Genomic DNA, 27811 nt, shown 5'->3' with positions numbered 1-27811 from the left:
CTGTCTCTACAAAATAAAAAATAAATTAGCCGGGCATGGTGGCACACACCTGTGGTCCCAGCTACATGGGAGGCTGAGGCAGGAAGATGACTTAAGTCCAGGAGGTTGAGGCTGCAGTGAGCTATGATCATGTCACACCACTGCACTATAGGCTGGGTGACAGAGTCTCACTCTGCCACCAAAAAAAAAAAAAAAAAAGGAGTCTAATAAATGTGGGAAAATTAGTCTCGGTGAGTGGAATTAACAGCATTCAAGTACGTGAGCCACTGCACCCAGCCCCATGCAGTATTTAAAAAGGGAAAAGATATGGCCGGGCACGGTGGCTCATGCCTGTAATCCCAGCATTTTGGGAGGCCGAGGCGGGTGGATCACGAGGTCAGGAGTTTGAGACCAGCCTGGCCAATATAGTGAAACCCCGTCTCTACTAAAAATACAAAGAATTAGCCAGGCATGGTGGCAGGCGCCTGTAATCCCAGCTACTCAGGAGGCTGAGGGAGGAGAATCACTTGCACCTGAGAGGTGGAGGTTGCAGGGAGCTGAGATCACGCCATTGCACTCCAGCCTGGGCAACAAGAGCGAAGCTCCATCTCAAAAACAAAACAAAATAACCCCTGCACGGCTTGAATTTCCATTTTATAACCCGACTCAGGCTGGAGAATGTCTCTGTCTGAGCTCTACTTCCCAATTCCGTCTGCTGGGGAACAAGTAGGGACAGAAACTCCCTCCCCAACCCAAGCCGACGATGCAGCGGGGAGACACCTCAACAAACAACGTGGGGGAATGAAGCCACATCAGTCAGGAAAATCGGTGAAAGCCTCGGTTTAATTGGAGACAAGATCGAAGGATTATTGATCAACGGACCAAATGACTGATCGTCAAAGTGGACAATACACAAGCAGCGTACAGAGGTCCTGTGCCCACCCTGGGGAGAGGAGCCCTGCTTGGGGGTGGGGTCTGTCTCTCCAGTCACCCCCTGGCTCCTGGCAAAGGGGGAGGGGACAGGCTCTGCCCAGCCCCAACCCCTAGGATGACACGACTTCCCATAAAACGACAGCGGTGAGTCCACCCTTTTCCCGGGACTATGGTACAGTTTGTATAATACAGCAGGAACGGAGAGTCTCCCAACAGGAGACCCCCTTCCCTACCTTCCCGACTGGGTCAGCCAGGGAAGGGCAAGTTTTTATTTTCCCTTTTTGCCTCTGTAGAATAATTTACAAACCAACCTTACAGTATGTACAAAAAAGAAAGAAAGAAAAAGAAAAAAAGATAAAGAATGAACAAAAAGAAAAGAAAAGGCCCACTCCGATCGCCGGCTGGGACAAAAACGACTTTCGCTACAAAATATGAACCCTGTACAGACAGCATCGAGGGAGTGCGAGTCGGGGGTTACCTCCCCCTGGGGTGGACAGACGGATGGAAGGCTCGGGAGGAACTGGGGGCTACAGTACCGTGTGCTCAGAATTGGGTCGGGGGCAGGCGATGAATGAGGTCGGTCCAGCTGCAGAACCAGGCCGAGGGGTGAGGGGAGGAGGGACAGAGGGGATCTTTCCTTCCAAACAGTCCCCCATGGCTTGGAGAAAAATGGCCTTGCATCTGTCTGCCGTATTGCTCAGGACTAGCTGGGGGAGAGGGAGCGGATTGGCAAGGTAGGGATGGAGGAGAAATTATTTTGGTGACAGAGTGGACGGAAGGGTTGCCCAGGAATGAGAATGAGGGTATACACCATTATTGCTTCTTCCTAGGGCAAAAGGTCGGGGGCTGTGATCAGAGTGTGGAAGGTGGGGTCTGGAGGACCCTGGAAAGGGAGGTGCAGCCAGGATGGGGGTTCTGGGCGCCTGGCCCTGCCTCACGCAAGGTGCAGGCAGCCACGGCAACCCCCTCACCTGTGGCCATGGAAATTATTAAGGCAGAAACAAGAGGAGAAGCAGCTAGAAGTGGGGTGGGGAGGGGGGAGGTGTGCATGGATCAGAGCCACCGCCCCCCAAAAACGGAGAAAATTCAAAGTGAACCCAAAGTGGAAGGGAAAGAGGATGGAGAGTAGAGGAGGTCTAGGGCCATCCTCAAATCCCAGGCCCGAGGCTGGCGGTGGCAACGCCCCCTTCCACACCACCGCATATCCTAAAGTGAAGAGCTCCCCCAGCTCCCTGACTCTCTAGTCAGTATCGCCGGGATTATCGCCGGGATTATCGCCGGAATTGTGCAAAATCAAGTGGAAGACTCTTAACAGGGAGAGGAGGCAGCAAACCAGAGGGGGCTGGAGCTGGGACCTCCCACAGTGACTGCCCCCCACCCCGGCCCCAGCCCCGCCTAGAATGGCTATTCCTGACCACGTTCTAGAAATCCTCTAAAATTCAGAAGAAAACGCCCGAAGGAGGCCCCACACCTGCTTGGGCCCAGGTGGAGAGCCCCAGGTGGCTGGAAGACTGAGCCTGGAACTTGGGGGGCCATGGGAGGCAGTGAGGGGAGGGGTTTGGAGGTGGAAAGGGGGAACCAGGAACAGGAGCATCTACAGTTGCTGTGTTTCTTTCTTTTTTTTTTTTTTTTTTCTTTTTTTTGTTCTTTTTCTAAAAATGTTACAATTAAAATTCAAAAAAATAAAATCCCTTCCGGGACCTCAGCCCCTCGTTCCCCAGCCCCCACCTCCAAAAAAAAGGCCCCGTGGGTGGGGGCGGGGGGAAAGGGGAAAAAAAGAAAAGAGAAAAAAAAAACCCACCTTTCGTTTTCTTTTTTCTTAGGAGGGCCAAGAGTCTTTGAGGCAGCGGAGGAGGTGGTTGGGGGAGAACAGGAGTGAGGGGAGGAGTGGAGGGGAACAGGGACAGAGGTCTGGGGATCAGGTAGGGTCTCCACCTGACCCTCCCCCACCAGGAGCTGGGAGTGCAGATGTGTCCTCCCCAGATGTCCCTGTGCAGGCACTGCAAGCCCTCTTGGCAGCCTGGTGCTCTCGTTGGGCCTCCACCTCGGCCGCCGTGGAGGGGAGGCCCGGGAGGCCCGGGGCATGCTCTGAAACAGACAGGGTCCTCCAGGCAGGGAGAAGGGGGCTTTGAAGAGCCAGGGCGGAGAGGCTGCTCTGGCTTACAGCAACCACCGATTCTTCCTGGGACGAGAACTCATCCTGAGCCACAGGTGCACTGCCTGTGGACTGTGCCTGCTGTGTCAAATACACTTCCTCCAGCTCGGCCTCCAGGGACTCATCCTGTGCCATAACATCCAATGACTCCTGCGCTGGGGATGCCTCCTGGGCCACGGTTGTATCCAGAGCTTCCTCGGCTCCTGACAATCCCTGCGCTGTCAATGCCTCTTGGGCTGTGCACGGTATCGGGGCCATTGATATTTCTTCCTCTTCTTCCTCCTCCAGAGTCAGCTCAAACTGGAACTTATCAGGTGGGGGTGGGTGACCTGGCCCCCTTGACTCCTCCTCAGGTGGCGGCGACGGGCTCTGCCGGATGGCGCTGTAGTACCAGTCCCGGTTGTCCTCCAAAGTGTCCAGGATCTCCTGGGCGTCTGGGTGGACAAGGTCTGCCCAGGTCTCCCACAATGGGTGCACAATGTAGTCAATAAAACCCACCTGGTGGAGGGGAAGAACGTATAAACGTGCAGCCTATGGGGTGGATGGTACCACCACATTGTGGGAGCTAATGAAATGAAAAACATGCTTATGGGCCAGGCACAGTAGCTCATGCCTATAATCCCAGCACTTTGGGAGGCTAAGGTGGTTGGATCATTTGAGGTCAGGAGTTCGAGACCAGCCTGGCCAGCATGGTGAAACCGCATCTCTACCAAACATACAAAAATTAGTTGGGCGTGGTGGTGCGTGCCTGTAGTTCCAGCTACTTGGGAGGCTGAGGTAGGAGAATTGCTTGAACCTGGGAGGCAGAGGTTGCAGTGAGCCAAGATTGCGCCCCTGCACTCTAGCCTGGGTGACAGAGCAAGAATCCGTCTCAACAACAACAACAAAAAAACCACACACAAAAAACATACACATTGATGCAGTTTATATACACACACACACACACACACACACACACACACACACACACACACTTTTTTTTTTTTTGGACACAGGGTCTCTCTGTCACCCAGGCTGGAGTGCAGTGGTGTGATCATAGCTCATTGCAGCCTTGAACTCCCGGGCTCAAGTGATCCTCCCACCTCAGTCTCCCCAGTAGCTGGGACTAAAGGCGCACGTTACCACACTCAGCTAATTACTGTATTTTTTGTAGAGACCGTATCTTGTCACATTGCCTTGGCTGGTCTCAAACTCCTAAGCTCAAGCAATCTGCCTATCTTGGCCTCCTAAAGTGCTGCGATTATAGGTGACAGCCACTGTGCCCAGCCCTGTATGTATTTTTCTGTTTTTCTTTTCTCTTTTTTTTTTTTTTTTTTTGAGACGGAGTCTCGCTCTGTCGCCCAGGCTGGAGTGCAGTGGCCAGATCTCAGCTCACTGCAAGCTCCGCCTCCTGGATTTACACCATTCTCCTGCCTCAGCCTCCCAAGTAGCTGGGACTACAGGCGCCCGCCACCTCGCCCAGCTAGTTTTTTGTATTTTTTAGTAGAGACGGGGTTTCACCATGTTAGCCAAGATGGTCTCGATCTCCTGACCTCATGATCCGCCCGTCTCGGCCTCCCAAAGTGCTGGGATTACAGGCTTGAGCCACTGCGCCCGGCCTTCTCTTTTTTTTTTAAGACACAGTCTCACTCTGTCACCCAGGCTGCAGTGCAAGGGTACGATCTGGGTTCACTGCAACCTCCGCCTCCTGGGTTCAAGCGATTTTCCTGCCTCAGCCTCCAGCATAGTTGGGAGTTCGAGACCAGCTTGACCAACATGGAGAAACATCGTCTTTACTAAAAATACAAAATTAGCTGGGAGTGGGTGGCACATGACTGTAATCCCAGCTTCTCAGGAGGCTGAGGCAGGATAATCACTTGAACCCGGGAGGCGGAGGTTGCGGCGAGCAAAGATTGTACCACTGCACTCCAGCCTGGGCAACAAGAGCAAAACTTTGTCTCAAAAAAAAAAAAAAAAAAAGATGAGCAGAGGGATGCTTCTGGCATCTAGTGGGTAGAGACCAGGCATTCTGCTAAAAACCCTGTAATACCCAGGGCAGCTTCTAGCACAAAAAATGAGCACCCAAATGTCAACAGTGCTGAGGTCTAGAAACCCAGGTCTGGAAGGGCAGAGACATCAAACTCAGATGGTTGGGTTTCACCAGGGAGGATATAAAGTGAAGAGGGGCCAGGCAGGGTGGCTCACCCCTGTAATCCCAGGACTTTGGGAGGCTGAGGCAGGCGGATTGAGTGAGCCCAGGAGTTGGAGACCAGCCTGGGCAACATGGCAAAACCCCGTCTCCATGAAAAATACAAAAATTAGCCGAGTATGGTGGTGCACGCCTGTAGTCCCAGCTACTCTGGAGGCGGGGGTGGAGGATCACTTTAGCCCAGGAGGTGGAGGTTGCAGTGAGCCGAGATCACGCCCCTGAACTCCAGCCTGGATGGCAGAATGAGACCCTGTCTCAGAAAGAAAAGAAAAAGAAAAATGAAAACAAGGCCGGGTATGGTGACTCACCCCATATCCCAGCACTTTGGGAAGTCAAGGTTTGAGCCCAGGAGTTCAAGACAAGACTGGCAACATAGCAAGCCCCTATCTCGATGAAAAAATTTTTTAAATTAGCCAGGTGTGGTGGTGTGCACCTGTAGTCCCAGCTACTCTGGAGGCTGAGGCAGGAGGATTGCTTGAGCGCAGGAATTCAAGGCTGCAGTGAGCTATCATCACACCACTGCACACCACCCTGGGCAACAGTGCAAGACCTGGTCTCAAAATAAATAAATAGAACATAAATTAAAGAAAAACAAACAGGAGGCTGGGCACGGCGGCTCACGCTTGTAATCCCAGCATTTTGGGAGGCCGAGGCGGGTGGATCACAAGGTTAGGAGTTTGAGACCAGCCTGGCCAACAGGGTGAAACCCCATCTCTACTAAAAATACAAAAATCAGCCGGGCATGGTGGTGCGTGCCTGTAATCCCAGCTACTCGGGAGGCTGAGGCAGGAGAATCACTTGAACCTGGGAGGCAGAGGTTGCAGTGAGCCAAGATTGCACCATTATACTCCAGCCTGGGCAATAAAGACTGTCTCAAAACCAAACCAAAACAAAACAAAAAACAGGAAAACTTGGCATTGTGGAAAGGCAGGGGAGGAGCTCCTGGGCCTCAGCACTTCAGGCCAAGATGGGCTGGGGAGACCCACCCTGTCCCCGTACATCAATGTCCCGAGCCTGTACCTGAGACTTCTCCACGGAGGCAGTGTGCTTGTCACACATGGGGCTGATTTCCATGCCACGCTCGCGCTCACGGTCACCCTGCTGGAAGAACTCGGCCATGATGCGGTCCGTCCACTGGCGGTACAGCTCCAGCGGCTTGGTGGGGTTGCTGAGGTCTGCGCAGTGCACCATGTTCCGGAGGACCTGCATGGGGTCGGGGCACAGGGAATCTTCAGAGGCTATGCCTCTGTCCCAGTCTGAGACCTCAGGCATTCTTTCTTTTTTAAGAAATGGGGTCTGGGCGCAGTGGCTCACACCTGTAATCTCAGCACTTTGGGAGGCTGAGGCAGGTGGATCATGAGGTCAGGAGTTCAAGACCAGCCTGGTCACCACGGTGAAACCCTGTCTCTACTAAAAATACAAAAAACTTAGCCAGGCATGGTGGCGCATGCCTGTAATCCCAGCTATAGTGGGGCTGAGGCAGGAGAATTGCTTGAACCCAAGAGGCGGAAGTTGCGTGAGCCAAGATTGTGCCACTGCCCTCCAGCCTGGGCGACAGAGGGAGACTCCGTCTCAGGAAAAAAAAAAAAAAGAAAGAAAGAAAAAGAAATGGGGCCGGGCGCTGTTGTAATCCCAGCACTTTGGGAGGCCAAGGTGGGCAGATCACTTGAGGTCAGGAGTTTGAGATTGTCCGGGCCAACATGGCGAAACCCTGTCTCTACTAAAAATACAAAAATTAGCCAGGTCTGATGGTAGGCACCTGTAATCCCAGCTACTGTACAGGCTGAGGCAGGAGAATTGCTTGAGCCCAGGAGGTGGAGTTTGCAGGGAACCAAGGTCTGTGCACTCCAGCCTGGGTGACAGAGAGACCTGGTCTCAAACAAACAAACAAACAAAAACAGAAAAGAAGAAAGAGAAGGAGAGGAGAGGAGAGGAAAGCGGATCTTGCAATGTTGCTCTGGCTGGTCTCAAACCTCTGGCCTCAAACAGTCCTTCTGCCTCAGCCTCCAGAGTAGTTGAGATTATAGGCATGAGCCACCAAACCAAGCCTCTTAGGCTTTCTTATCTCCCACCTGGGGAGGGAGGGTGTGCGGAGTGGGGAGAGGAAGTGGGGAGAAGAGAGAACAGAGGAGGTAGCAGGGAGAGGTATGTGGAAGATGGAGAAAATATGGGGGGAGTCAGAAGGAGGGTGAGGGAAGAGAAGATGGAGAAGATGGTGAGGGAGAGGGACGGGGGACCTGGAAGGGGTTGATGAGAAGACAGGAAGAATTAGGGGAAATGGGAGGAAATGGTGGGAGAGACGGGAAGGAGAGAAGGGATTGGAAAGTGAGGATGGAGAAGCGGACAGACAGAAAAAGAAAGAGGTCAGGTGTGGTGGCTCACGCCAGCTATCCCAGCACTTTGGCAGGCCAAGACAGAAGGATCACTTCAGTTCAGGAGTTTGAGACCAGCCTGGTGACATAGTGAGATCCTAGCTCTCCTTTAAACATACAAAGCAAATAAAAATAAATTTAAAAAAAGAGGGCGGGGCGCGGTGGCTCACGCCTGTAATCCCAACACTTTGAGAGGCTGAGGCGGGGTGGGGAATCACCTGAGGTGGGGAGTTGAAGACCAGCCTGACCAACATGGAGAAACCTTTTCTTCTTTTTTTTTTTTTTTTGAGACGGAGTCTCACTCTGTCGCCCAGGCTGGAGTGCAGTGGCCGGATCTCAGCTCACTGCAAGCTCCGCCTCCCGGGTTCGGGCCATTCTCCTGTCTCAGCCTCCTGAGTAGCTGGGACTATAGGCGCCCGCCACCTCGCCCGGCTAGTTTTTTGTATTTTTTAGTAGAGACGGGGTTTCACCGTGTTAGCCAGGATGGTCTCGATCTCCTGACCTAGTGATTCGCCCGTCTCGGCCTCCCAAAGTGCTGGGATTACAGGCTTGAGCCACCGCGCCCGGCGGAGAAACCCTTTCTCTACTAAAAGTACAAAATTAGCTGGGCATGGTGGCACATGCCTGTGATCCCAGCTACTCCAGAGGCTGAGGCAGGAGAATCACTTGAACCTGGGAGGCAGAGGTTGCAGTGAGCCAAGATCGCGCCATGGCCGGGCGCGGTGGCTCAAGCCTGTAATCCCAGCACTTTGGGAGGCCGAGGCGGGCGGATCACAAGGTCAGGAGATCGAGACCACAGTGAAACCCCGTCTCTACTAAAAATACAAAAAATTGGCCGGGCGCGGTGGCGGGCGCCTGTAGTCCCAGCTACTCAGGAGGCTGAGGCAGGAGAATGGCGGGAACCCGGGAGGCGGAGCTTGCAGTGAGCCGAGATCGCGCCACTGCACTCCAGCCTGGGCAACAGCGTGAGACTCCGTCTCAAAAAAAAAAAAAAAAAGATCGCGCCATGGCACTCCAGCCTGGGCAACAAAACCAAGACTCCGTCTCAAAAGAAAAAAAAAGAAGAAGAAAAACGAAAGAGACAGGAAGATGGGCTACATGGGAGAAAGAAGCTGAGGAAGGGGCAGCTAGCTACCCAGACCTAAAGGTGTGGCTGGGGGAGTGTCCCGCCTCCTTAGATGATGGGGCGTGGGGGCACCTGGATGCGGTCGGAGTAGTTATCCAGCAGCAGGACCCCCGAGCTGGTCACTTTCTTGGTCTCCACCATGGTCTTCAGGTCAGCCAGGAGGGTCATGTGCTTGGACATGTCCGTAGCCAGCACCTGCGGGCAAGGGGGCGTCACTGGGGCTGCTGACCAGACTGATCAGCCCACCAGATTGACCCGGGCATCCGAAGTTTTCACCAGGTAGAAGCCGCCCGCTCTGTCCAGGTTGAGGGTTCCTCTGGGACTCAGACCCACTCCTCCCCAAAGCCCTAGATTCCAAGGCTTCCTTTCCCGCTCCGTCCCACCCCAGCCCCGCCCACCATGTCGATGACCATCTTGCGTAGGCTCTGCCGCTGGCGCTTGCTGAGGTTCTGGAAGATGTCGCAGTTGTCCTCCTGCAGCAGCTTGAAGCCCACGGCCAGGTGGTGATTCTCGAGCACCGACTCATCGTTGTACATGAGCGCCAGCTCCGAATCTGCAGCCCAGCCCGGAGGTCAGGGGAGGGCCCACGTGTGCAGCCCCAACCGCAGAAGGGCCAACTCCGCCCCCAACTAGCTAACCCCTTCTCAGCCTGGGCAGCCTCGCCTCCAGCCCAGTCAACTGTTACCCCAGCCCGGCCATCACCTTTCCAGTCCAGCAAGCCCCACCCCCAGCCCCGCCAGCCCCGCCTCCAGCCTAGTCAGTTCCGCCCCAAGCCTGGCCAGCCCCGCCTCCAACTCAGCAAACCCCGTCCCCGGCGAGGGCCACTCACTGGTGTTGATGAGGAACTGGTTGGAGACCCCAGGGTGATCTACATCGTGTATGGCAGCCGCGAAGAGGGCGGCGAGAATCTCCAGGTCCGTGAACACTGCCTGGGAGAGAGAGACGGACGTTAGAATAACAGAATTGAAGCCATGCATGGTGGTGAGTGCCTGTAGTCTCAGCTACTTAGGAGGCTGAGATGGGAGGATCACTTGAGCCTAGGATTTCAAGGCCAGAAGTTCAAGGCCATCCTGGGCAACTTAGCGAGACCCTGTTTCAAATTTAATTTTTTTTTTTTTTTTTTTTTTTTTGAGACGGAGTCTCGCTCTGTCGCCCAGGCTGGAGTGCAGTGGCCGGATCTCAGCTCACTGCAAGCTCCGCCTCCCGGGTTTACGCCATTCTCCTGCCTCAGCCTTCCCGAGTAGCTGGGACGACAAGCGCCCGCCACCGCGCCCGGCTAGTTTTTTGTATTTTTTTTTAGTAGAGACGGGGTTTCACCGTGTTCGCCAGGATGGTCTCGATCTCCTGACCTCGTGATCCGCCCGTCTCGGCCTCCCAAAGTGCTGGGATTACAGGCTTGAGCCACTGCGCCCGGCCTTAATTTTTTTTTTTTTTTTTTTTTTGAGACAGAGTTCTGCTCTTGTCGCCCAGGTTGGAATGCAGTGGCACGATCTTGGCTCACTGCAATTTCCCCATCCTGGGTTCAAGCGACTCTCCTGTTTCAGCCTCCCAAGTAGCTGGGATTACAGGCGCCCACCACCACGCCTGGCTAATTTTTAAAATATTTCTTGTAGAGACAGGGTTTCACCACGTTGGCCATTTCTGACCTCAGGTGATTCACCTGCATTGGCCTCCCAAAGTGCAGGGATTACAGGTGTGAGTCACCTTGCCTGACCTCCCCAGTTTTTTTTTTTTTTTTGAGATGGAGTCTCGCTTTGTTGCCCAGGCTGGAGTGCAGTGGCGCGATCTTGGCTCACTGCAACCTGCACCTACTGGGTTCCAGCAATTTCCTGCCTCAGCCTCTGGAGTAGCTGGGATTACAGGCGTGCCCTACCGCGTCCGGCTAATTTTTGTATTTTTAGTAGAGACGGGGTTTCACCATGTTGGTCAGGCGGGTCTCGAACTCCTGACCTCAGGTGATCCACCCATCTTGGCCTCCCAAAGTGCTGGGATTGCAGGTGTGAGCCACCGTACCTGGCCTAAAACATTTTTTTTTTTTTTTAATAAATAAGATTTTTGGCCAGGCACAGTGGCTCACGCCTGTACTCCCAGCACTTTGGGAGGCCAAGGCAGGTCAGGAGTTTGAGACCAGTCTGTCCAACTTGGCGAAACCCTGTCTCCACTAAAAATATTTTTAAAAACTTAGCCAGGCATGGTGGTGGGTGCCTGTAATCCCAGCTACACAGGAGGCTGAGGGAGGAGAATCGCTTGAACCCGGGAGACAGAGGTTGCAGTGAGCTGGGATCGTGCCACTGCACTCTAGCCTGGGCAGCAGAGCGAGACTCTGTCTCAAAAAAAAAAAAAAAAAAAAAGAGAGAAGCAGGGTCAAAAAGAGATGGAGGTCAGAGTACCAGGGTCAGAGAGACACACAGGAGCCTGAAGAGGCAGTCACAAAGACAGACGGGGACGGGGAGACAGGGCAGTCACTCACATCTAGCGCAGGCGTGGCCAGCAGTACGTGGGTGGACTGCAGTACGTCGGCAGCGTGCAGGCTGTTATGGTAGGCTACGTCAGCGTGGTAGTGATCCTCCAGCGTCAGCATGTATGTCACCATCGTGTCCACAGGGATGCGGAATTTCTTCAGCAGGTCCCGCTCCTGAGAGCAGGCAGGGGCAGGGTGGTGACCTCTGCTGGCCCCCAGCGTGCCACTCTGAGCCCCTCACCCGGGCCCACTCCCAGCTGTCCCCATCACCTGGAATATCATGTACATGATGCAGGTGAGCGAGCGGCCTCCGGCGTAATCTGACACGCAAAAGATGTTCAGGCCCCACTTGTTCAGGTTCTCCAGTTCCTGGTGGAGACGGAGGCCAGAGGTCAGTAGCCTGTAAAACTCAGGGCCCTGGAGAATATTTCCTAGGAGTTTGAAGCCTTGGTCTGAAGGAAGCACCATTATTGCTCACCCAGTGGGTGACAGGTTCAACAGCACAGAATGTACTGCCCTCGTCCTACTGGGCTGCAAAATAATGAAAGCAATCACAGCCACTGTCTTTTGAGCACTTATGATCTGCCAAGTATTGCTCTAAGTACTTGATCTCATTTGGCAGGTGAAGGCACCAAGACTCAGAGAAGCAATGTGACTTTTCCAAGATCATGCAGCTCATAAGTGGCAAAGCTAGGGTGGGAACCCAGCACGACAGGCCCCCAGCACAGCTCAGCCTCTTAGCTAAGCTGTTCACCAGCCCCAGAGGAGAAAGGAAGAAGGGCTTATTTTCTATGCCTCTCCAGAATCCAGAAAACAGCCAGCACATAGTAGCTGCTTAATAAACACCAGTTGGCCGGGTGCAGTGGCTCACGCTTGTAATCCTAGCGCTTTGTGAGGCTAAGGCAGGTGGATCACTTGAGGCCAGGAGTTTGAGACCAGCCTGGTCAACATGGTGAAACCCCATTTCTACTAAAAATACAAAAATTAGCCAGGTGTGGTGGCACATGCCTTTAGTCCCAGCTACTCAGGAGGGTGAGGCAGGAGAATCGCTTGAACACAGGGAGGTGGAGGTTGCCGTGAGCCGAGATCATGCTACTGTACTCCAGCCTGGGCGACACAGCAAGCCTCCATCTCAAAATAAATAAATAAATATAAATAAATAACTAAACGCCAGGTGACTGAACGGAAGATTCACTGGAGGAGGTGGCTCAAAGAGGGTTACAATGAGCCTCGGCTGAGTGAGCCACCAAAGATGGATCACTTCCACTGCCACTGTCTCCTGGAAGGGCTAGGAGTGAAACCCGGGTCTGGACCGTTGGGGACACTATGGGGGCGCAGTCTGGATCAGTGTTACTGGTCTGTACGCCAATCCCCCTGCAGCTGGGAGTGTTGCCTGCTAAGACTCACAGCTGCCCACTTTGACTAGTCCCAACAGGAGCTACGTGGAAGAGGTGATACGTCCACCCCTGGGGACCGCCCCCAGGCAATGAATGATACAGAGGTACAAAGCGCCAGCATGCTTGCCTCAAGATGGGCTCAAACCCTCACCTTAGGCTCTGCTTCTAGGAAACCTGGCCTAAGACATAACCCAACGCCCAGTCTTTCTCGGGGTCCCAGGAGACCACCCCCTCCAGCCCTGCCCCTACTGAGCCCCCACCCACTTGGGCCAGGAGCTCTTCTTGATCGGTCTTCACCCCAAATCGGGGAATGTTAGAGTTGTTCAGGCTGTTACTATGCATCAACTTTTTCACCCCTGTGATTTGGGACATGGGCTGTAAGTGTGGTACAGGGGGCGGGGGCGGCTGGGACGGTCTTGGTCGCAGCGCTTGCTGTTTTTCTCGTTCCTTCATCGTGGGTGACGGGATCTCCACTTCATTCTGTTTGTCTGCAGAAGATGGGAAGCGGGAACAAGTGTGAACACCCCCTCCACCCCTGGTGGCTCCCTTATCCTTCAGCCCTCTACCACGTACGGGGAAGGCTCACCCGAAAGGGCAGAACCCTTCCAGTTGTGATGCCGTTGGCTACTCAGAGTCAGGAAACCAGAGGGGATGTGGGAAATCTTCTGGGAGGTGGTGGGCTGGAGTAGGGGCCCAGGGCTCTGGGATGGCCCCAGTCTGATCATCAGATTGGGATGGAGAGTGGCATGGGAAGTCAGGAAGTGAGGTGGGGACGCCAGGGAGAGCCGCTGCCTACCCCGACAACCCAGGGAACCTTTTTGGGTGGGGAAGACCCTAGCATGGGGGTTAAGAGTGCTGGTGCGGGGGGTGGCATCGCTGGGAAGAGAGAGGGAAGGGTGGTCTCTGGCTCCATGTCCCTGCCCCCCCCACCCACCTTGGCACCAGCCTGCCTAGGGGACAGCCCCAGGAGCCCTTTTCCTGAGCTTTCAGGGGCTCCCAGAGCTTCCCCAAGGTCACCCATTGTGACCTGGAGCTAGCTAGTCAATGACAGGGCCTAATACGGGTCATTTGCATGCTATGCTCCCATTGGGTGGATCCTCAGAACTCAGAGACACACCCCACCATCACTGATGGGAGCACTGGAAACTCCGAACACTTTTTTTCTTGAGACAGAGTCTACCTCTGTTGCCCAGGCTGGAGTGCAGTGGCACAATCTCTGGCTCACTGCAGCCTCCACCTCCCAGGTTCAAGCAATTCTCCTGCCTCAGCCTCCCGAGTAGCTGGGATGACAGGTGCCCGCTACCATGCCTGGCTAATTTTTATATTTTTAGTAGAGATGCGGTTTCATCATTGTGGCCAGGCTGGTCTTCAACTCCTGACCTCAAGTGATCCGCCTGCCTTGGCCTCCCAACATGTTGGGATTATAGGCATGAGCCACCACGCCCAGCCCCAACACTTTTCTTGAGCTTGTCTGGGTGGTTCCTGAATTTGGGGGCCTTTGGGGTGTGGTGATAAACTGCCAGGATTAAATTATCTTGAGTTTTGGGGGACATCTTTAGCTTGAGCATTTTGAGGAACCCATGAACTTAAGGGTTCCAGTGAATCTGGGGTATTCTGGTGCATTTGGGGTTCCACTGAATTAGGAATCTTACAGGTGTTTGTTTTTTCGAGACAGGATCTCAGCTCTGTAGCTCAGGCTGGAGTGCAGTGGCACAATCATGTCTCACTGCAGCCTCGAACTCCTGGGCTCCAGTGATCCTCCTGCCTCAGCCTCCCAAGTAGCTGGGACCACAGGCACATACCACTATGTCCGACTAATTTTTTATTTTTTTATTATTATTATTACTATTATTTTAGATGTAGTCTCACTCTGTCACCCAGGCTGGAGTGCAGTGATGCAATCTCAGCTCACTGCAGCCTCCACCTCCCAGGTTCAAGCAATTCTCCTGCTTCAGCCTCCTGAGTAGCTGAGATTACAGGCATGCGCCAACACTCCCAGCTAATTTTTGTATTTTTAGTAGAGACAGTGTTTTACCATGTTGGTCAGGCTGTTCTTGAACTTCTGACCTCATGATCTGCCCACCTTGGCCTTCCAAAGTGCTGGGATTACAGGTGTGAGCCACTGTGCCCGGCCTAGTTTTTAATTTTTTTGCAGAGACAGGTTCTCACTATGTTGCCCAGGCTGGTCTTGAACTCCTGAGTTCAAGCGATCCTCTTGCCTCAGCCTCCCAAAGTCCTGGGATTACAGGCATGAGCTGCCTCTTCCTGCCCCTTACAGGTTCTTAAGCTTGATAATCTTCTAGAGATTAGGGTTCTAAAATTTTGGGAGTCTACTGAATTGGGGGGGTCATACCAAGTTTGGAGATCCTATTGAATTTGGGGGGTTTTTCAGTTTGGAGGTTTGCTAAAGTTTGGGGGCCTTTTGTGGACTCGGAAGCACAGAACTTCCCTTAAGTTTGAGAACTCTACTGAGTTTGGGCATTTCTCTTGAGTTTGGAAGGGAGTCAATCCAAGTTTGGAAATTCTATTGAATTTGGGGTTCTACTCAGTTTGGGAGGCTTTCCAGCTAGGAGGCTTTTTTTGGTTTATTTTTTGAGACAGAGTCTCACTCTGTCACCCAGGCTGGAGTGCAGCAGTGGCGTGATCTCGGCTCACTGCAACCTCTGCCTCCTGGGTTCAAGTGATTCTCTTGCCTCAGCCTCCCAAGTAGCTGAGATTACAGGCACACACCACCACGCCCAGCTAATTTTTTTTTTTTTTTTTTGAGGCAGAATTTCACTCTTGTTGCCTAGGCTGGAGTGCAATGGAGTGATCTCGGCTCACTGCAACCTCCACCCGCTGGGTTCCAGTAATTCTCCTGCCTGAGCCTCCTGAGTTGCTGGGATTACAGGCACCCACCACCATGCCTGGCTAATTTTTTGTATTTTAGTAGAGATGGGGTTTCACCATGTTGGCCAGGTGGGTCTCAAACTGCTGATGTCAAGTGATCCGCCCACCTCAGCCTCCCAAAGTGTTAGGATAACAGGCTTGAGCCACCGTGCCTGGCGCTTGGAGGCTTTTTAAAGTTTAGAAGGGTTTCCAGCTCACGGATGATTTCAAATATTGGGTTCTATAGAAGCTGGGGGTCTCACAGAATTTGAAGGCATCAGCAATGTGAGGGCTGTTGGATAGGGTGACTTTGACCTTTGGGGAGTTGAGAGTCCGAGTCCGTAAGAAAATGTGACCAACAGGACCCAGGGTCAGAGACAGACCCCTCTCTACCCCAAGTGTCCCCCCTCCAATCCCATGTGCTTCCCCTCACTCACCCAGGAATGTTGTGGAAATGTACTCTGAGACCTGGTTTCCCGACCTGCTCATTTCTGACAGGTGTGTGAGTTCACGGTTCAACATCCTCTTGAACTAAGGTAAAGAAGTCAACAAGGAAGAAATGATGGGGGAAGCACAGTGGTGGGGAGGGTGTCAGTCCTTCCCAAGAACGCCTAAAGACCCCATGAGTCCCTCCTATTTTTCTGCTCAGCCAACAGAGGCCCTATAAGACTGCTGGGGGGTGGGGTCAGCCCTTCCTCTCCTCCCAGCTCTGGATGGAGGTCCCCAGGTTTGGGGAATCATGATCAGCATAACCCTCCCTGCCTGAGGAAAGAGGGGCTCCCCTCCCCATTTCCCCCAAGGAGGAGCCACAGGGGCACCTGTGGAAGGGAGGGGCTCCTGCCTAACAGGGAACCAATGGGGAAGCAGGAGAATCCCATCGCCATGGCGATGGGAGTCTCCTTAGCAACTCCCCCTCCAACCAGCTGCTGAGCTGGGGAAAAGGGGGGCAAGCCGGAGGCCCCTTAACCCTTGCCTTCCCAGAGCTGCCCCCGACCCAAGTCTTCCCAGCCATGGACCCCAATCCTGGGAGTCCTGGCTCCTGGCCCCCAGCTCAGTTTGGAAAAAGGGAACGTGATAACCAAGCTCTGGGGGACAAAAAGGTTTGGCCGGGGCTGGGGAGAATGGTGAGCTGAGGAAATCCCAGTTTGATCACCCAGGGGAGGGGGAGGGGGGTTCCCATCCTAGCCCCCTCTCCCCCAACCCCAGAGAGGTGGATAGATGCACGGATGAACAGAGTATACCCAAAATCGGGCTTGGAGGCCCCTCCTGGTCCCCCCATGCCACTCTGCACAGGCCTCTGCTGTGACATTGTACACAGAGGAGAAAGGGCATTGGCTCCCCACCCCCAAGCTCTGCCACAGCACCCCAAAAACAGGAGCAGACTCTGTCCAGGGAAGCAGGAGGGACACTTGGCAGGAGGGGTGAGCCTGCATGGCCCATGCTGGGACAGGGAGCTCCCTCCTCCCAGTGCCACCCAGAGACCCTGGGTACAGAGACACACACATCCACACAAGATGGACCCACAAAATATCACACAACCACACACACAATCACAGGCTCTCGGTCCTACACAGCGTCACACAACCCAGACACACAGATCAAAGGGCATGCAAAATAAGACAGTCACTGACATTTGGGGTCACATGTCCCCAAAATATCAGGCAGCTCTGGGCTCAGACACACAGCCCAACACACAACACCACAGTCAGAGCTAGATGATCTTAGACAGGGCCACACTGTGACCCAGGCAAACAAGCCTACACTCAGGCAGACACACACCATCGCAGACACACACACACATCCAGGCACTGACACAGTCACACCCAGTGAGGGACCTGCAGTCCACCCCCAGGGAGAGTCACACACCCCCAGCTGCCCGCCATCCACGCCCAGCCCTGGGCCACACACAGAGACAGTCACAAGGCTTCATCTCCAGGCCACACACGTGCACAGCTTCACACACAAGCCCACACCAGGGGCCCAGCTCGCCGGGATGCCTGCCCACCCACTACCCTGCACTCTCCTACCTGGTCCCACCAGCCCACCAGCCACGGCTTGGAGCAGGTCTCGCAGAAGAAATCCACCAAGGGCATCTTGGAGACTTAGCCCGCCTGGGGCTGCTGCACACGGAGGCTGGGCTTGGGGAGTCCCGGGGTTAATAACCACCGGGGAGGGGGTGCCGGGCAGGTGGGTAGTGGAAGGGGGAGCCGCGGAGGGGCCTGGGCCGGCCCAGCAGGGCTGGGGGCTCCCTTCCCCTCCGCGCTCCCGGCGGCAGCACTGGTTACATGGTCCGCTAGCCCTGGGCCCCAATGGGCCCCCCCGTGGTGGTGGGTGGAGGCGGTGGTGGGTCCGTGCCCATGGGAGGGGGGCAGGGCAAGGGTCCCAGGAGAAGGCTGCAGAGCTCTGTGTGTGCACCCGTGTGTGTGCGTGTGTGCTCACTGCAGCACTGGCAGGCTGCATGGGATGTCAGGTGGTGCTGGGGGTGGGGGGGCGTTAAAGGGGCATCAGAGACCATGGGCCTCAGCCAGAACCTAGGTGGGCTGTCCACATCAGGACCCGTCCCCTCCATGGACACACCCAGAGATAGAAACACACACCCACTTTACATTCACAAACGTACAAACACCCTGAGACACACCTTCCAGGGACACCCACACACATCCAGGCACTTGACACTTGAATACACACAGATACCCAAATGCTTTCTGTTGTACACTTATAGCACACACACACACACACACAAACCCGGAGACAGTCACAGCTCTGATATCCAACACATATACAGGTGCACAGCTAAGCATATAGCAAATGCCTTCAGACACACCCCATCCAAGGGCACAGACCCACATCCAGACCTACATCCAGACCCACACCTAGGGACAGACACCGAGATGCCAGTCACAATTTTTTTTTTTTTTTTTTGAGATGGAGTTTCACTCTTGTTGCCCAGGCTGGAGTGCAATGGCACGATCTTGGCTCACTGCAACCTCCGCCTTCTGGGTTCAAGCGATTCTCCTGTCTCAGCCTCCCCAGTAGCTGGGATTACAGGCACCATCCACCACACCCGGCTAATTCTGTATTTTTAGAAGAGATGGGGTTTCTCCATGTCTCTAACTCCCAACCTCAGGTGATCCGCCTGCCTTGGCCTCCCCAGCCAGCCACACTTACAGACATACACTAAACACACCCACAGACACACTTTCCAACCATTGCAAATATCCACTGTCCTTGGACACAAACATACCCCAACAAATCCATAAGGAAATACACTCACAGATGCAGAAATACACACACACACACACACGCACACCATTGCAGAAACACCCTCAGACCCATATCCAGAGACACAGCTACATTTCAGATGCTTGATCCACCCTCAGGGACACAATCGCCCTCGGACTGGTATGTTCCCATACAAGCCTCCACCCACTGCTGTAAGCACTCCCCAACAAAGACACTCACACCTACAGATCATTTCTTGATAGACACCCGCCCACAAGGGCTGCTACCACTCTCTCCAACTCCAGGAAGCATCATTCACACATACTGCCCGCTTCCTGAATGGTGTCCGTTGGAGTTGTGCAGTGCACGGTCTGCACAACCGTACATGGGAGCCTTGCAGTCACCCCTGCAGCCCTGCAAACACACACACATTCACAAACACATAGAGCCACACATTCAGTTTCCCATCTGGTCCAACTGTCTCCTGCAGACATGCGCACCCCTCTGGCAGAGCCCTACACACCTATAGCTCTGCATAATCACCCGTGCACACCTATACACCCTCCACAGGTACACACTGGCATGCCAGTCTTCAGAATCTATTGCCGACACACGAGCACTGCAAATGCGTAGCCAATAGACCAGCAGCTACACAGACCTACAGCCACAGATACACCTCTGCAGACCATAAAAGCATAAAGCCCCCCAACGGAAACGGTCACCTATTGATATATGCACAACCAGACGGACACACCCCACCCCACAACACACATCAGGCTCTTCCAGCCCTGGGGAAAGTCAGAATCTACAGGAGCTTCAAGCCTTGAAGCTGCCGTCCAGGGATTGGCCCCACCCAGGGACTGACCCCATACCATAGGCCCTACCCAGAGATTGGCCCCACCCTCATGAGCCACGCCCAATAGTAGGCCTCGCCTACAAGCCCAACCTAGTGGTTGGCTCCACCCATAGGGCCCATCTCCACCAGACCCCGCCCAGGGATTGGCTCTGCCCTGATCAGCCACACCCAGTAGCTATCTCCTCCCACAGGCACAACCTAGTGGCTGGCTCCATCCGCAGGCCGCGCCCAGGGCTCGCATCCAGTGGTTGGCTCTATCCACTGGCCCCGCCCCCACCAGCCCCGCCCAGGGGTTCTGCCCACCACCTGCACACCTTGTGCGAGGCCATCTCGCTGACAGAGCGGTAAGTTTGCATGGTCTCCAGCTGCTCCAGACACCAGTCCAGCTCTTCCAGCGTCTCCCGGGCCAACTGCTGACACGTTTCTTCTAAGGAAGGGGCAGCCAGGGTAGTGACTGAGAAGGTCTGTAGGCAGAAGCCCAGAGGCCCCAGCCCGCGGTGAAGGGGTTCACCAGGTGAATGGACTGCTGGGTGGGGAAGGGGCTGAGGGACCCCCACTGGGGCAGCAAGAGGGGCCCCTTCCCACCCCTCTGGGCTTAGCTACCTGACAGCGTGGCCTTGCAGACAGGGGTGGGGCCGCCCAGCGGGGACCGCCTGCAAAAAAAAATGGGGCTGCAACATCAGCCTGGGTCCCCCCACCAGGTCCCTGCCTCCCGCTTTCCATGAACAGTGCCAATTTTCATTTGTCTGAATGCTCGCCGTGTCCTAGGGACGCTGCCATGTACTCTGCCTGCAGCCTCAATGAGCCCCAGAAAAATCCATTGTATAGATGTGGAAACTGAGGCTCAAGGAGGTGAAACAGCTTCTTCAAGACCACGTGGCTGATCTGCTTTAAGATCAGGTCCTGGGTTTCCAAGATCTCTGCTCTCTTGACTAACTCCCCACAGATCCTCCAAGCCCCTAAGGATGTCTCTATCTCCCACGCCTAGAAGGACTGGCAGCTCTCAGCCACATCTCTTGCCCTAAAACAATGAAGATCCACTCCTATGTATTCTGCCCTTACTACGTGCAGGGTAATATTCTAGCACTTTCTAGACATCATCTCTCCTCACAGCAGTTATCTAAAGGAGGCATTGCAATCCCCACTCTATTTATCTATTTATTTTTTGAACCAGGGTCTTGTTCGGTCACTGAGGCAGGAGTACAGTAGTGGGAATACGGCTCACTGCAGCCTCAATCTCCTGGGCTCAAAATGATCCTCCTGCCTTAGCCTCCTGTGTAGGTGGGAACCACAGGCACATGCCACCATGCTGGGCTAATATTTTGTTTGTTTGTTTGTTTGTAGAAACAGGGTCTTATTTTGTTTCCCCCAGGCTGGTCTTGAACTCCTGAATTCAAGTGATCCTCCTGCCTTGACCTCCCAAAGTGCTGGGATTATGGGCATGAGCCAGCACGCTTGGCTGTGATCATCACTTTACAGAGGGGCAACAGAAGCACCACGGAATGCCATTTGCCCAGCAACTTGGTGTCAAGGCCCAGGGTGGGCCTGGGGACTGTGGCTGTGGCCTCACCACCATGCATCCAGACCCCTAAATCTTTATTTATAAAAACCTCTGGGCTGGGCGCGGTGGCTCACACCTGTAATCCTAGCACTTTGGGAGGCTGAGGCAGGTGGATCACCTGAGGCCAGGAGTTTGAGACCAGCCTGGCCAACGTGGTAAAACCCCATGTCTACTAAAAATACAAAAATTAGCCCAGTGTGGTGGCGCATGCCTGTAATCCCAGCTACCCGGGAGGCTGAGGCAGGAGAATCACTTGAACCCGGGAGGCAGAGGTTGCAGTGAGCCGAGATCACGCCACTGCACTCCAGCCTGGGTGACAGAGTGAGACTTGATCTCAAAACAAACAAACAAACAAAAAACAACAAAAACACCTTTGTGTCTTAGGTGCCTGAGCTGCAATGGCTCTCTGGCTCTCTGGGAGCTGTTGTCCAAAGAGAGGTTCAGAGAGGTCACCTGCCTACCCGAGGTCACACAGCAGCACTGAGAGCAGAACCTGGGTATGCTTCACCTTATGATCACAGCTGTTGCAGCCCAGCCTTCACTTACTTGTTAGTGGGAACGGGCACATTGGTCAGGAGTGAGAAGTTGCTACGGACGCTCCGGAGGCTGGCCAGCACCTGGGATGGGGAGCGACAGTGAGGACTGGGGTCCCCCCAGAGAGGCAGCGGGGCTGGGCCCTGTCCCCAAGTGTGGCAGAGCATTGGAGCCGCTTCTCTCCTTAACCATTTGGGAGGGGGTCTCCCCAGAGGGGCGGTGGGGCTGGGCCCTGTCCCCAAGTGTGGCGGAGCGTTGGATCTCCTTCTTTCCTTAACCATTTGGGAAGACGTCTCACCTGAGCAAACGGTGTTACGATGAGGTCTTCAGCGTGCCTGTGATTGAGGACAGAGGCAGGTCAGGGGTCCGCAGAGTATCAACTCTCTGGGGTAGATGCCCTGTGAGGCTGGACCCAGGGAGGCTGAGCGGGAGGGAGGGGACTCTGTGGGACCTAGGGAAAGAACACTTGTCCTGCATAAGGGTGGACATGTGTCCAGAGCTGATGGTGGAAGAAATGGCAGTCAAGGAGGGTGGCTCAGGTAGGTCGGGGGAGAAGAGACAAAGTGGAAGAGGGAAGAGGGGAGAGGTGAATATGGCTGGGATTTTTTTTTTTTTTTTTTTTTTAGACAGAGTCTCACTCTGTCACCCAGGCTGGAGTGTGGTGGCGTGATCTCAGCTCATTGCAACCTCCGCCTCCCAGGTTCAAGCGATTCTCCTGTCTCAGCCTCCCAAGAAGCTGGGATCACAGGCATGTGCCATTTTGCCCCACTAATTTTTGTATTTTTAGTAGAGACGGGGTTTCACCATGCTGGCCAGTATGGTCTCAAACTCCTGGCCTGGAACCATCTGCCCACTTTGGCCTCCCAAAGTGTTGGGATTACAGGCATGAGCCACCGTGCCTGACCTTTTAATTTATTTTTTATTTTAAAGAGATGACATCTTATCCTGGCCAACATGGTAAAACCCTGTCTCTACTAAAAATATAAAAATTAGCTGGGCATCGTGATGCATGCCTATAGTCTCAGCTACTTGGGAGGCTGAGGCAGGAGAATCGCTTGAACCCAGGAGGCAGAGGTTGCAGTGAGCCAAGATTGTGCCACTGTACTCCAGCCTGGTGATAGAGTGAGATTTCATCTCAAAAACAAAAAAAGAGATGAAGTCTTGCTATGTTGGCCAGGCTGGTCTCAGACTCCTGAGCTCAAGCAATCCTTCTGCCTCAGCCTCCAAACGTGCTAGGATTATGAGTGTGAGCTTCGAAGCCTGACCTGAGGTGAATATGTTGCGGGGCTTGATGAGGGAGCAGTGAACAGGAAGGGGGCCAAGGGGGCTGAGGTGTGCACAGCAATGGCTGGGGGCAAGGCCTGGAGGAACCCAGTGAGAGAGGAAGAGGCAGAGCAGGTTCAAGGGGAGCTCACACCTCAACAAGTGTCACGATAAGAGGGGTTAGCTCAGGAAAACCTAGGGGAAGGGCGGGGGGTGGGTCAGGTGAGATGCACACACTGTGGGAGGACGCAGTGGGTGGACACTCACACCTTTCTGGCTGGACACACTATAAAATGTTATTTTATAACGCCTGCCTGAGCGCAGGCGGGGTGGCTCATGCCTGCAATCCCAGTACTTTGGGAGGCTGAGGTGGGAGGATCACTTGAGCCCAGGAGTTTGAGACCAGTCTAGGCAACATAGTGAGACCCAATCACTATTTTAATATATATATATATATATATATTTTTTTTTTTTTTTTTTTTGAGACGGAGTCTTGCTCTGTCACCCAGGCTGGAGTGCTGTGGCCGGATCTCAGCTCACTGCAAGCTCCGCCTCCCGGGTTCCCGCCATTCTCCTGCCTCAGCCTCCCGAGTAGCTGGGACTACAGGCGCCCGCCACCTCGCCCGGCTAGTTTTTTGTATTTTTTAGTAGAGACAGGGTTTCACTGTGTTAGCCAGGATGGTCTCGATCTCCTGACCTTGTGATCCACCCGTCTCGGCCTCCCAAAGTGCTGGGATTACAGGCTTGAGCCACCGCGCCCGGCCCAGAATTCAATATATTTTTTAAAAAAGGAACTGAGGCCGGGTGCGGTGGCTCACGCCTGTAATCCCAGCACTCTGGGAGGCCAAAGCAGGCGAATCACCTGAGGTCAGGAGTTTGAGACCAGCCTGGCCAACATAGTGAAACGCTATCTCTACTAAAAATACAAAATTAGCCAGGCATGATTGCGGGTGCCTGTAATCCCAGCTACTGGGGAGGCTGAGGCAGGAGAATCACTTGAACCCGGGAGGCGGAGGTTGCAGTGAGCTGAGATCGCACCTCTGCACTCCAGCCTGGACAACAGAGCGAGACTCTGTCAAAAAAAAAAAAAAAAGGAACTGAGTCCTTTATAGGAGAGGCAGGGGGCTGCTTACCCTTCACTGGGGAGGACAGGTTAGGGGTGTTGAGCAGGATAGGGGTGGGTGCCCCCCCACTCCTTGCTGGGAAGGGCAGCTTCCAGCAGGACCAGGCCTGGGGGAACTGGCAAGTGGGCAGGGGGATGCTCACGCCTCGCTGGTGACCGATGAGTTCCGGGACATGGTCTTGGGTGACATGTCATAGTCGCTGTCCGAGCGGTACAAGAAGGACTCCCGGCGCTGGCTGGTGGCCGCCCCGGCATGTAGCACGAGTCCTGGGCTCGCCTGCGAGTCCAGGGGGCTGCGGCCAGGAGGTGGTGTCGGCCCATTCTCTGCCTCGAAGCTGCAGGGGATAGGTGAGAAGAGGGGTCAGGAAGCTGAAACGCTGTGACGGAGGTTAAGAGGAATGAGGAGGCCAGCCGTGGTGGCTCATGCCTCACGCCTCACGCCTGTAACGCCTGTAATCCCAGCACTTTGGGAGGCCAAGGCGGGGGGCAGATCACTTGAGGTCGGGAGTTCAAGACCAGACTAGCCAACATGATGAAACCCTGTCTCCACTGAAAATACAAAAATTAGCCAGGCATGGTGGCAGGTGTCTGTAATCCCAGTTACTCGGGAGGCTGAGGCATGAGAATCGCTTGAACCTAGGAAGTGGAGGTTGCAGTGAGCCAAGATCGCACCACTGCACTCCAGCCTGGGTGACAGAGCAAGACACTGTCTCGAAGGAAAAAAGGGGTGGGAGGGAATGAGGAGACCAAGGGAATTCCTGGCAAAGATTCAGGTGGAGAATTTTTTTTTTTTTTTTTTTGAGACATGGTCTCGCTCTGTGGCCCAGGCTGGAGTAGTGCAGTGGCACGATCTTGGCTCACTGCAACCTCCACCTCCTGAATTCAAGTGGTTCTTGTGCCTCAGCCTCCTGAGTAGCTGGGATTACAGACACGCACCACCACGCCTGGCTAATTTTTGTCTTTTTAGTAGAGATGGAGTTCCACCATGTCGGCCAGGCTGGTCTCAAACTCCTGGCCTCATGTGATCCTCCCTCCTTGGCCTCCCAAAGTGCTGCGATTACAGGCCTGGGTCATTGCGCCCAACCAAGTGGAGGATGTTAAAGAAAGACAGATGCCTCAGCTACTCGGGACGCTGAGGCAGGAGAATGGCGTGAACTCAGAGGCAGAGCTTGCAGTGAGCCGAGATTGCGCCATTGCATTCCAGCCTGGGCGACAGAGCGAGGCTCCCGTCTCAAAAAAAAAAAAAAAAAAAAAGAAGAAGAAAGACTGATACCCTAAAAGAGATGGGAGACACAGAATGGCAAAGATGAAACTTGTTGCGCGCCGGCACCCGTCCCCACTACTGTGGTGGGGACACCCCAAGGTCAAAATTTATGGGATCATTCACTCTTTCCTTTGCACCTCAAATCAGCCTTGCTGCCAGAATCTGTCCAGAATCTGTCTACTTCTCACCCACTCCTTGGCCAGCTCCCCTCATCCCTAGCAGGACTGGTTGCATTCACCTCTGCCCTGGTACCCCCGTCCAGTTTTCAACCCCTAATCTTTCTTCAATGGCTGCCAGGGGGAGCTTGGAAACACCTGAATGAGGTTAAGTCCTACCTCTGCTCAGAACCTTCTATGGATCCCACCTTACTCTGGGCAAAATCCAAAGTCCTCACTGCAGCTCACAGGTCCTATCCCATGACTTCCCCTTCCCCCCTCACTAATTCTGCTCCAGCCACAATGTCCTCCTCACTATTCCCTAAAAATCTCACACAGGCCAGGCGAGGTGGCTCACGCCTGTAATCCCAGCACTTTGGGAGGCCGAGGTGGGCGGATCACTAGAGGTCAGGAGTTCTTGACCAGCCTGGCTAACATGGCAAAACCCCATCTCTAATGAAAATACAAAAATTAGCCAGGTGTGGTGGTGGGTGCCTGTAATCCCAGCTACTTGGGAGGCTGAGGTAGGAGAATCGCTTGAGCCCAGGAGGTGGAGGTTGCAGTCAGGGCCGAGATATCGCCACTGCATTCCAGCCTGGGCAACAGAGCAAGACTCCATCTCAAAAAAAAAAAAAAAACACAAAAAACTCAGACACAGTCCTGCCTCAGGGCTTTGCACAGGCTGTTTCTCCAGCCCAGATTTGCAGTGGCTCCTCCTTCCCACCTTCAGGCCTCTGCTCAAATGTCACCGCCACAGAGACGCCTCCCCTGACCAACCCAGCTAAAATTTTAAACATAACATATTTTTTCTTTTTTCGAGACAGAGTTTCACTCTTGTTGCCCAGGGTGGAGTGCAATGGTGCAATCTCGGCTCACCGCAACCTCCGCCTCCTGGGTTCAAGCGATTCTCCTGCCTCAGCCTCCCTAGTAGCTGGGATTACAGGCATGCACCACCACACCTGGCTAATTTTGTATTTTTAGTAGAGACGGGTTTTCACCATGTTGGTCAGGCTCGTTTTGAACTCCCGACCTCAGGTGATCCACCCGCCTTGGCCTCCCAAAGTGCTGGGATTACAGGAGTGATCCACGGCGCCCAGCCTATTTTGTGTTTTCAGTAGAGATGGGGTTTCTCCATGTTGGTCAGGCTGGTCTCGAACTCCCAGCCTCAGATGATCCGCCCGCCTCGGCCTCACAAAATGCTGTGATTACTCGGCCACCGCGCCTGGCCCAATACTTTCCATTTCTCTTCCTTAAAACACACACACACAAAGTAAAATCACGCTGCTTACTTGACATAAACATATTTAATTCATCTTCTTTTTTTTTTTTTTTTTTTTTTGAGACAGTCTTGCTCTGTCACCCAGATTGGAGTGCGGTGGTGGGATCTTGGCTCATTGCAACCTCCACCTCTTGGGTTCAAGCAATTCTCCTGCCTTAGCCTCCCAAGTAGCTGGGATTACAGGCACCTGCCACCACACCTGGCTAATTTTTGTATTTTTAGTAGAGACAGGATTTTACCATGTTCACCAGGCTGGTCTCGAACTCCAGACCTCAAGTAATCCACCCACCTCGGCCTCCCAAAGTGCTGGGAACACAAGCATGAGCCACCGCACCTAGCCTGGTGTTTTCCTGAGACAAAGTCTTGCTCTATCGCCCAGGCCGGAGTCCTGTAGGGCACTCACAGCTCACTGCAGCCTCAATCTCCTGGGCTCAAGCTATCCTCCACCTCAGTCTCCCAAGTAGCTGGGACTACAGGTGTATACCAGAAAGCTCAGCTAATTTTTTTTTTTTTTTTTTTTTTTTTTTTGATGAGACAGGGTCTCATTCTGTTGCCCAGGCTGGAGTGCAATGGCACAATCTCAGCTCAATGCAACCTCCACCTCCCTGGCTTAAGAGATCCTCCCACCTCAGCCTCCCAAGCAGCTGGGTCTACAGGTACATGCCACCACCCCCAGATAAATTTTGTTATTTTTTGTAGAGATGGGGCTCTCGCCATGTTGTCCAGGTTGGTCTGGAACACCTGGGTTCAAGCAATGCGCTCACCTTGGCCTCCCAAAGTGCTACAATTACAGGTATGAGTCACTGCGCCCAGCCCATGGCTAATTTTTTTGTAGAGACTTGGGGGGGGGGGTCTCACTATGTTGCCCAAACTGGACTCGAACTCCTGGGCTTGAGGGATCCTCCTGTCTTGGTCTCCCAAAGTGCTGGGAACACAGGCATGAGCCACCATGCCTGGCTAGAGCAGGGATTTTTGTCTACTTTGTTCGCTCTGTCTCCAGGGCTGAGGAGATGGCCTGGCACACTGTAAATGCCTAGTAAATGTTTATTGAGCTGGGCATGGTGGCTCACGCCTG

General features: G+C 53.9%; 1 protein-coding gene across 34 annotated transcripts in view; it reads right to left on the bottom strand.

The window, feature by feature from the left end:
• Positions 1–804: 804 nt before the first annotated feature.
• Positions 805–27811, bottom strand: part of PDE4A (phosphodiesterase 4A) — a 67232-nt gene continuing 40225 nt past the window's right edge. For 6 of the 34 annotated variants that reach the window (XM_028839945.2, XM_077977379.1, XM_077977380.1 and 3 more), the window contains 14 exons: positions 24182–24373; positions 21951–21987; positions 21665–21735; positions 20161–20210; positions 19872–19984; positions 15917–16010; positions 12876–13099; positions 11485–11583; positions 11224–11388; positions 9583–9682; positions 9152–9306; positions 8826–8948; positions 6276–6458; positions 805–3565 (listed from right to left, as the gene is read on the bottom strand). In XM_028839945.2, the coding sequence (XP_028695778.2) occupies positions 2831–3565; positions 6276–6458; positions 8826–8948; positions 9152–9306; positions 9583–9682; positions 11224–11388; positions 11485–11583; positions 12876–13099; positions 15917–16010; positions 19872–19984; positions 20161–20210; positions 21665–21735; positions 21951–21987; positions 24182–24373 (2341 nt within the window). In that variant the 3' untranslated portion in view covers positions 805–2830. Of the gene's footprint in view, positions 3566–6275; positions 6459–8825; positions 8949–9151; positions 9307–9582; positions 9683–11223; positions 11389–11484; positions 11584–12875; positions 13100–15916; positions 16011–17506; positions 17905–19871; positions 20012–20160; positions 20211–21626; positions 21761–21950; positions 22286–24013; positions 24374–27811 lie in introns of those variants that run through there. The other 28 variants (XM_077977390.1, XM_077977391.1, XM_077977387.1 and 25 more) reach the window with 15 other exon arrangements.

This window comes from Macaca mulatta, chromosome 19 (assembly GCF_049350105.2).
Source record: "Macaca mulatta isolate MMU2019108-1 chromosome 19, T2T-MMU8v2.0, whole genome shotgun sequence".
Taxonomy (NCBI): Eukaryota; Metazoa; Chordata; class Mammalia; order Primates; family Cercopithecidae; genus Macaca; species Macaca mulatta.
This window is presented reverse-complemented; position numbering and strand designations above follow the sequence as displayed.